General features: G+C 38.4%; 1 protein-coding gene across 1 annotated transcript in view; it reads left to right on the forward strand.

The window, feature by feature from the left end:
- LOC108303007 (A disintegrin and metalloproteinase with thrombospondin motifs 12-like) overlaps positions 1-10,184 on the forward strand; it is a 237,788-nt gene that overhangs the window by 129,307 nt on the left and 98,297 nt on the right. Inside the window, exons 12-13 of the mRNA XM_037737886.1 lie at positions 809-954; positions 4,976-5,145. Coding sequence (XP_037593814.1) covers positions 809-954; positions 4,976-5,145 — 316 coding nt within the window. The remainder of the gene's footprint in view (positions 1-808; positions 955-4,975; positions 5,146-10,184) is intronic.

Below are 10,184 nucleotides of genomic sequence, written 5' to 3' on the forward strand. Positions count from 1 at the left end.
AGAAAAAATGAGGGGAAAAAAAGGATATCAGGCAATGAAACATGTCCAAATCCTCCAGGAAATGTGGCTTTTCATGACAACCACGTAGCATTTCCCTTTGTTTTCATTTTTGTATATTCACTCTCCTAAACTGATAGTTGTGGAAGGACTGCCTTGAAGAGGGAAGAGAGTTGATTTTTTTCCTACTTGCTTCAAAGGCCAGAGCTGCAAACAGTGGTTAGAGTTAAAGGAAAACAGAATTTCTTTCTTGATATAATGAAGAACTTCCTAACAACTAGTGTGATTGGGCAGTGAAATTGACTTTTTGCAGGATGAGTTCTCTGTCCCAGTCATTAAATACCTGGAGAGCTATAAAGAAGTGCTATTCACCGTGCCAGTGCATGAACTATTGTTGTTTGCAACAAGATAAGGACCTTGCACCAGAAAGTAAATCAGCTATGTTACTAAGCAACTATGTTAATAAGCATACTAAGCTGACATGCTTTTCATAACAAGACTTTCTCAGTAAAGGAAGTAGCATGTTGATTTACATTCTAGTGTGCAATGTGCCAACCACACTGTGTGGCACCCCTGTGATTAGGCTGTGATTAAGCAACATAACGTTTCCTTCCATTCCTGAAACTCTCTGACTCTAAAACCCAAGACTCTTGGCAGAAACTGGTATGGGCCCTTCTTTGTTTTACATCCGACATGTGACTGTAGAAAGCCCTTGCTTGCAGAGAATTGGGTTTGGACTTCTAGGGCTCTTGACTCAGCTTGCTGTGGTAACCTTCCTGACACATCCATCTCCTGCCTCTTCCCTTTCCAGTGGTGTATGGCAGGCAAATGCATCACAGTGGGGAAGAAGCCAGAGAGCATTCCTGGAGGCTGGGGCCGCTGGTCACCCTGGTCCCACTGTTCCAGGACCTGTGGGGCTGGAGTCCAGAGTGCAGAGAGGCTGTGCAACGACCCTGAGTAAGTCCAGATAAATAGATTTCCCTTCCCTCCGCACGTTCTGGTTGGGGCAGTCTTGAATGGCACGACCTCAGTGATCCCAAGGCCCCTCGAGGGAAATTAAATGGGTTTCCCAAGACAAAAAGAAACAAGAAGATTCACAGAGAGTGGGAAAAGAAATTGGTTCTGTTTTATTTTGTTTCATTTAGGCGTGGCACTGGATTCTTGGTAAAGCTTGGATAAGTAAGCTGATCTTATCATTTGGGGAAATAAGCAAATTTATTTTAAGTGTGCAATCTATGTGAAAGCTTCTAGGAGATTACGTAATTAAATCTTTTTAAATAACTCTATCAGTAAGAGATTAGTGAAACCCAATTTTGCTGATAAAATTATAGCTTGCTTTCAATTATAATAAATGTAAAATTTTATGAAAATATTCCTTAAGCAACTAGTAAAATAGGTACATTTTTTAGAATAATTATTTTTAGTATTTTTAGATAAGGATTTTTATAAACCCTAAAGTTCCTAGTAGCCTGTTAAGGATTCTGTAAATGCTATTTTATAAATGACTTTCAATTTTTTAAGCAAATTGCTCAATTTTTCACATATTCTATTTGTATGACAATATTATATATGCGGTAAATTTAAACTTGCTTGTTTTTCAAATACACATTACATTCTTAATTCCATTATTTTCTGATGCACTGTCTCCTAAGTAATTTCTTGAAAGTATGTATGTGATGCCTTCTTTAAGTGGAAATTATATTGTTTCTTTTAGCTAAATTTACATTCATCTACTTTGAAGAGTAAGAGTCACATTTTTTAAAAGGCAAGCAATAAAAGTGATTTTATCCTTCAGTATCTCAGTTCCAAAGATTATTTATCTTTTTTGTTAATAACTGTATTACCTAGATGTACAGTATTTATATATGTATATATATGTGTATATATATGTTTATATATGTATATATATGTGTATATATGTATAACACATACACATATATATTTTTTCTAAGGGTTAATAAATTAGTATGTGTAAAGAATTTAACACAGTACCTACTACATAATAAAGTGTCAATAAATTGTAGTTACTATATCTTTATCATTTACCACACTTATAAGCATGCATTTGGAAATTCTTCACAAAATTATTTAAAAATTTCGCCCTTTGATAAAAGTTGTTTTCATTTAAATATAGAGTTTCTGTGACTTTCAAAATTCAAAACCAAGAGTTTCTCATAGAGTACTTTATTTTTAGGGAAAATTGTCATTTAACAGTTTGTTTCACTCTAATCCAGAAATGTGATTTCAATTTTCATTTGAGTGATCAGAAAAGAAAGGCAATTTGCTCTGGGACTCATTTTCAATACTGTATATTCTGCCACCACCAGTGTATAACCTTCTTAGGAGGCTGGTCAGTGACCTGTGATTATCAGAGAAGGGAACTGCTAGTTGAGGAACTGAAGGATGAATCTCTAATTTGGCTTCAGGAGAAAGACAATTCTAATTCTCAACTCCAAGGCCACAGTTTGTCATAGAGTCTCCTTGGGTGAATGGACATGGCTGTTCTTCATTGCTGGTTTGCTTAAATTCATTAGAACACTGTCAGTGGAACCAAGTCATAGATTTGGATCTGTGATTCAAGTCACAGGTTCAGGCCACTGCATGAGCCAGCTGACTTCTGGACTGCATCATTGCTGTAGGTCAACTGTCTAGTGAGAACCCAGCAGAGTTTGGCTCATAAGAGACTGTCAGTGATATTGGTTAGATGGAAATGAATTGGAGAGATACCAAATCATGGTGTGTCACTCCATCATCACAAAAAGAAAAGCAACCTAACATTAAATATCATGGACAATTCTTGGTGCCTCCTACAGGGGGTCAACAAATGAGGAGCTTACTATGTGAACTGACTTGGTCAAAGCTGTTTCACTCTTTCGTGAGCGAGGAACAGAAGCTTACTCCAGCCACATTGAGGGAGGGGAGGTATAGAAAATCTCATGGACATTCAAGGAGAACAAAGTACAGCAGAACCAACAAGAATGACAGCTGGAACCAGAACTTGACAAGAACGCCAGGATTTGAGGACTCGGTCTCTCAGGATTCTGCAGTCAGGCGGTGTAACGCAGTGGATGACAGCTCAGGCTTTGGACCAAGGAAGACGACGGTTCCAATTTGGCTCTGCCACTACCGCTGGTGTACCCTTGGGAGATGTTCTGGCTTTCTGTGTGTCTGGAATATGATTTCATCTGGGCTGCTCACTCGACATGCCTTCTGCCTTTGCACAGAGAAGCTACTTTCCAGCCATCCTTTAGGACCATTCTCCAGGACAAGCCCTTCTGTAAATCCTTCTCAACTAGCCTCATTTCTATGGCTTTCTCCCTGCACAAAACTCTCATTACACTTTCAGTCTGGGATACATAGTTGCTGTCTTAAATTTTCTCTCATTTCTTATATAGGTTATTTTTTTCTCCTCAACTTGTAAATTTCTAGGAACCATAGAGCATGGCTTGACCTCCATTTGCACGCTCTTCTCCATGAACATGGTGTTGAGCACATGGTAGCATATAAATAACGGTTGATTATTATTCACAATAACCAAAAAAAATCTATCAGTTATTGAGCTCTTATTCTGTGTTAACTACCCTACTAAATCTGTATGTGTATTGTCTCATGCAGTACTCACAACTTGTAAGATAAAACCTATTATGCTCATCTTATAAATGAAAAAAAAACTGAGGCTCAGAGAAATAAGGTAACTTGTTCAGATTCATCTAACAAAAAGGTGATGCCAAATTCAAACTCCAGGCTATTCGCACTCCTGCAATAGGAGGAGGCGTAGTCCCTGATTCAGATACTGCGGCAAGATGGAGATCAGAAAGCATGCCTGGGAACCTCTCAAAGGATACTTAGTCTCATCACCTCTCTCAAAGCTGTGAATGCCGTCTCCCATTTTGAGTGATCCATTGTTCCTGATAGGAAGGTTGCTAGGCCCTCAAGTGTATCCAAGGAAAGAAAAATCAAAGAGTTATTTTTCTAAAATAAGATTAACTTACTCACTCATTGGATATTTATTAAGTGCCAGAGTATGCTTAGGCACCACAGAGGACACAGAGCTTGGATGGTGCCATCAAATAACTATCTTTGGCAATGATAAGTTCAGGACATGCAGGCAGCTGGTACACGAAATGTCATTTAAGAGGAGAAAAAAATTACTTCTGGTAGAAATCCAGGAAGGATTCATGTTGGAGGTAGCATTTATTTGGTTCTTCAAACATGGGCAGTATGTAGACATACGGAGACTTTAAGAGAGGAAAAAAATCTATCCAACGGTACAGAAAAGAAATATTATATAAGGCAGTTGGCACCACTGGAGCAGTGTAAGATGAAGCAGAGTGTTGGAAGTAAATTGTTAAGGTGAGTTAAGGCAGGATTGTGAGGGCTTTGAATGCCAAGCTCGAGAGGCTGATGTGACCATTGGATGCCGTTAGAGATTTTAAAACAGAAAACTAAAATAATAAGGCAATCTGAAAATTTTAACCTGATAATAGGTTGTACTGTGAGTTTAATTTTAAAAGTGGGCCGAGGAGGGATAGGAATGGAGATAAGAATTGGACTGGTTTGATAATTGTAGAGTTGAGGAGTAAGAAACAAATGTAATTATAGAACTGATGACCAGGCAACTGATTGACTATGGGATCCAAGGAAGGCAAAGATGTATGATTCTGAAATCTGACCACTTTTAACTCACCATATGAATCAGAGAAGAAGCTTATTTGAAAAAAAAAAATGATGTATCCTTTTTCAGCTCACCTGGAGGATATACAGGTGGAAATGGTATACAAACTATTTCAAAATAAGCAAGGACTGAAATGTTGGGAAGCAAGGAAAAAATGTGTAAAATATGAAGTATTTATTTAAAGGGTAAGTTTTGAGGGCATAGAGAGACATCGTTTGTCAAGGCCAGATACGAGAGGAGTTTTAAAGAAAAATGTTGGCCTTTAAGCATACTAAAAGAATAACTTGTCTATTTCATTTGTAGACCAAAGTTTGGAGGGAAATACTGTACTGGAGAAAGAAAACGCTATCGCTTGTGCAACGTCCACCCCTGTCGCTCAGATACACCAACATTTCGGCAGATGCAGTGCAGTGAATTTGACACCGTCCCCTACAAGAATGAATTCTACCACTGGTTTCCGATTTTTAACTCAGGTAAGGAGCTGTAATAGTGTATCTCAGATACAGGGAACAGCCATTCTCAAACCATTTGTATGTCAGTCAGGGTTTCTATGATATACAAAGTTTAACAAAGAAAATTGTACCACAAGGAATTTTGTAATTTAGAAGATGGAAATGCCGACCTGGTTAAGTTGATCAGTAAATGTTGAAGGCTGAATACATTCAGCTCTGTCTGAGCTTTGTGGGAGGTAAAAGAAGTTTATAAAACATGGTGACTCACTTCAAAACTGCTGAGGTGCAATTGAGCAATTCATGGAGTATGGAGGAATTCAATAACTAATTGCTTGCTGATGGGCATGAAGAACTGATGGTGATTTATTCAGAAATTCAGAAGAGAAGGTCATTGTGGGTGTGAAGTAATTGAGAGAAAAAAAAAAAAGGCTTCCAGTGAAGCAGTTGATGATTCTTAAGACTACTCATGTTTTCATGAGCAGTCTTTCCACCAGAGGAAAGAAAAGGGAAGGCATTCAAAATAGACTTATTCCAAGTAGGAGCAGAGTAACAGGAGGAAAGGCGAGATAATAGGAATGAATGAACAGGAGCCAGCTCTGGGCCAGAAATTAGCATTTTACATGAGCAGGAGTACGAGAAGGGTAAAAGTAAAATCAAACATCTCAATGTTGCAAGTCAAGGATGGGGACATAATGGAGTTGGAGAATGGAATAGCAGGCTTGGCAAAACTTCCAGAGTAAGTTACACATTCTCTCTTTAAAATGAAGAGGAATCAATGACCATCAGCTAGAAATCAACATCAAATAACATTTGGTGTTGTTTGTTGTTACCTGATTAGGAAATGAAGCAGAAAATATTTTCCTGAGCTAAAGAAATTTAAGGCAAGGTAGTAAAAAATAGCTAATCAAAATTTATGTGATTTTTTTAGTTCCAGAAAATCCAGTATGACAAGACAAAAGAAAAATCATAGATTTGAGAATCTTGTATTTTGGCTGTTGGAACAATGACTTATGCAATTGCTTTTGAAGGAAAGGCTCTGCAGTGCTTTGCTCAGTTCAGGTCTCCAAAATACCCCAATGGCTCTGGGTTGTCAAGGGCAACATTGGTTGCTGTCAATTGTTCAGTGTTATTTATGCTGTAGAGGAGAAAACCATTCAGTTTTTGGTGCAATTTAGCTTCTGGAGTCAGGCATTTGAATTCAGGAAAACTCATGCATATACCCAGGTATACTCCAAAATTAACAAGTGCCGAAAGGTACATCCAGTCAGTGCTATCTATATGTAAATCCTGCACATTTTCTATTTTGTTAAAACTATTCGGGTCAGTGGTCCTGTCGACTCTGAATGAGCAGCCTGTCAGAGCTAAGAGAGCACAGCTGCTCCAGTCGTATCACATATGCTTCTTAGTACGGGATCCCCCTCCCAGATAGATAGTTGGATTTGTGTGTGTCTAACTCTGATGGCTCAAGCAGCTGGACTTGGAATAAAAAGACTTGATTCAGCTTTGCTTTTCATTTGTTTTCAAGCATTCATCGTGTGCCTACTTTTTGACTAGCATAGCAATAGGTACTAAAGAAGTGAGAGTTATACAAGTAGACATCAATTCCACTCACTCTAGAGTGATTGATTTGCGTCTCTAACTCAGATGAAGTTTGCCACTGCTGACCTTACTCCCTACCCAGTCAATCAGCATTGATCCTCTATCCAGGTAGTTTCTTTACAGACTCCTAGGTTATTATTTGGTCATTAGCAGATAATGACTTACCTGCTAACCTGAATAGCTACTACCTTGAACAGCACACTGATTACTTTCCCCATTATTCTCTGTCTACAGAGTTGCTATTTGCTTAGTTAACAGCATCCCTGGCAGTAGGTCGTTCATGTCAACAAGGATGGATGGAACATTTTTTCTGTGCCAAACATCGAGTGCCTTACAGCCTCCCAGGCATCCTTTTAGAAATCACCAGAGAATGAAATAAACGTACAGCAGAGTTTTCTTCCCCTCAGTGGACAGTGATACTTCCCACAGCACTTTATATGCTTTCTCTAATTTTATCTCCACAAGAAAATCCTTCAAGGAAAGCTGTTTTTGACCCAATTTTTAGAGATGAGCTAATAGGTTCAGAGGTCCTACGTAACTTGCCCAAACTCAGACTATAGGATAGAACCAAGAGTTAGCCCACGCCTGACTCTGCAGCCTGATCGTTAAGCATGAAAACAAACAGGGACTGGATGAAGTTCATTTCCTTAATATCAGTGCACTGAATTTTGAATTTTCCCTAAGGCAATGTTCATGTCTCTAAAACCTTCCATTATTTCATAAGCCAGGAGCTCTAGTGGAAAACCTAACCACCCTTTATAGTATGATTAAGGCTCAGTTTATTAAACCTGTAAATCTTACCCTTGTAAACCAGTGTTTTCTAAACATTTAAGCATTGATGACTAATTAATACATTGCTTAAATAATTAAGGTTGTGATTCAAAGTTTACTTCTTAAGCATCTTAACCAAAAAGACAGAACTTAAAACTACACAGTAAATAGAAAACTCGTTACTGCACTTAACCTAATCTAAAACGTCAACACAGCCAGGCATAGTGGTACACACCTGTAATCCTAACTAGTCAGTAGGCTGAGGTGAAAAGATTGCTTCAGTGCAGAAGTTCAAGGCTGTAGTGACCTATGAAGACCCTGCCTCTACAGAAAAATAAAATAAAAATAAAACATCAATGAAAAGGGTTTAATTCATTTTTAAAACTTATTTCTACTTTTGTTTTTATACCTGTCTGTGGTTACTATAGAATATGCTCATTTTAATGCCTTCTTATATTTCACTAATACATGTTTCTATGTATTGCGGGGATTACAATAGCATTACCATATTAGAAAGTACAAGAATACCATTTTAGACCAGCCAAAGAGTTCAGACTCTTGGTAATTACTTGACTGGTTGAGGGCTGTGATACAGAGTCAGAAGTTTTCATTTTTGCCTTGTCCCTCAAGCTGATTTGATTTTAGTTATTAAGCTGAGCTTCCTTTTTAAGTTAAACATAACTTCTTGCATCATTAAAACATTTTAAGTTACACCTTTTGCTTTGAGGTTTAGCATTTCTTGGGATCTGTTGAGAAGCCACAGGGGTGTGCACCACAGATCCCTTCTCTTCATGTGCACACCGCCTTCCCCTTTTGGCCTTCCCTTACCGAACACAAGTTCAAAGGTAAAATGATTAAGAATTTCAAGACGGAGACGAAGGCATTCAAGCAAGTGTGAGGGCCTGGATAAAAGCACAGGTGTTATGCCCATGAATCCTTTGAAATGGGAAACTCACATTCCAGTCTATTCACAAAACATGAAATGCATCAAAACTTTTCCTTGCCTAAGAAATATTTTTGTCCTTCTTAGCGAGTTAGAGCTTTCATTTCTATCATTTTTGAAGATCATTGTCCAAAAATATTGAGCCATCCTGTTTCTGCAAAATTGAAAATGCAAACTTTGAGTCAGTAAGTTCATCTCTTTTCTTAAGCTCCCTTTGAAAGGATTGATCAGACAGTGGGAGGGTAAAAGTTCACCGTAAATTAGTTTTAGAGCTTTCACTTAGCTGAATTATAAATGGACTTGAAAGCTCTTGAAAGCTAGAGGGGAAAAAAATTACATGACTCTACAAAAGGATGTGTCAAGGCAGGTGAATAAATGTGAGACAAGGAAAGTACTCAACTCTATAGGGATGATAGATTTAACAAGGTTGATGGCTGGCACAGAGAATCTCTGATACCTGTGATGACTCCAGAGAATTAAGACCATCCATTACCAACCTTGCCTCATCCTGCAGATCCCTGTGTCACAGGACAACTTAATGGCATAACCAGAGCCCTTCCAGAGCACTGTGAAAGACAACAGCCAGAGAAGGAGGGGACAGAGAAGGAGGACCTCAGGCTCAGCCTTATAAAAGGCTTGAATAGCACCGAACCTTTCATTTACAATGGCTGCTTTCACACACAGTGTTCTCCCTAGCCTGAGGCATGCCTATAGGTCATGGTGTTGGGAGCTCTGGGAGAGTCACAGCAGAGGATCTGTGCTGTCATTGTCATTGTCACAAATGTTACTTACTAGATAATTTCTAAGACTCCATAAACCACTATACTTATAGTCAACACACATGTGTGTTTCTTGTGGGCAGTGTACCTCAGTTAACCTGTCTAACCTTGAAGGATGTACTAGTCCTGTGTTGTGGAAACAGGGTGGAGGAAAATTTTGAAATTAGGTCCTCTCTTCATGGAGATGTGTCATGATTATTGCTGAGGAAAGAAGATTTTTCCAGTTTTCCTGTTTGAGACCCAAGACTTATTATTATTAAAAGGAATATATGTGTCTTATAAAAATGCAAGTGCACATAATAGAATGAAACAAAAATAAATTCTTGTCCCACTGCATTTAACGTATTCCTCCAAGATAACCATGCTAACAGCAGGTCTTCATTTGCACACAAATAGAACCATAATTTGCCAATTCTGCAACTTGATTCATTGAGTAGATCATGGCATCATGGTTTACTTCACTCCTTTTAGTGACTGCGCAGCATTCCATTATGTCAATGCAACTTAGTGAATCTGTCCATTTCTCTCTGAATAAATATTCCATTGCCACAATGAACATGCTCCGGTCCCAACTGTTCCCAGCAGCCTTGAAACAGATAATTCCTTACAAAACTCCAGAAATATTCAAAGTTGCTTTCTATTTTTGCTTCATGTATTTCAAATACAAAATCCCAAATCCAATTCTAGGGCTTAAACCAAAGTCTTAATAAAATAATCCTTGGATTCAGCCCCTGGATTGATGTTCTCATCCCTGGGAGAACAGAATTATTCCCAGGTTGCTCCCTCTAGTACTTATATTCCAGTTTGGGCAGTAACAGAGCTAATCATGCTGCCAGAAATGGAGATAAACAATAATCTCAAGTCATGCTTTGTCCCAGGGTCTTAACATTTTTCCACTGGCACTTTGTCCAATGATCTCTTCAACTCATTTTGACCCTGTCTATCTTGTCAGACAGCTTATCCACTGT

Source organism: Cebus imitator, unplaced genomic scaffold (assembly GCF_001604975.1).
Source record: "Cebus imitator isolate Cc_AM_T3 unplaced genomic scaffold, Cebus_imitator-1.0 Scaffold44, whole genome shotgun sequence".
Taxonomy (NCBI): domain Eukaryota; kingdom Metazoa; phylum Chordata; class Mammalia; order Primates; family Cebidae; genus Cebus; species Cebus imitator.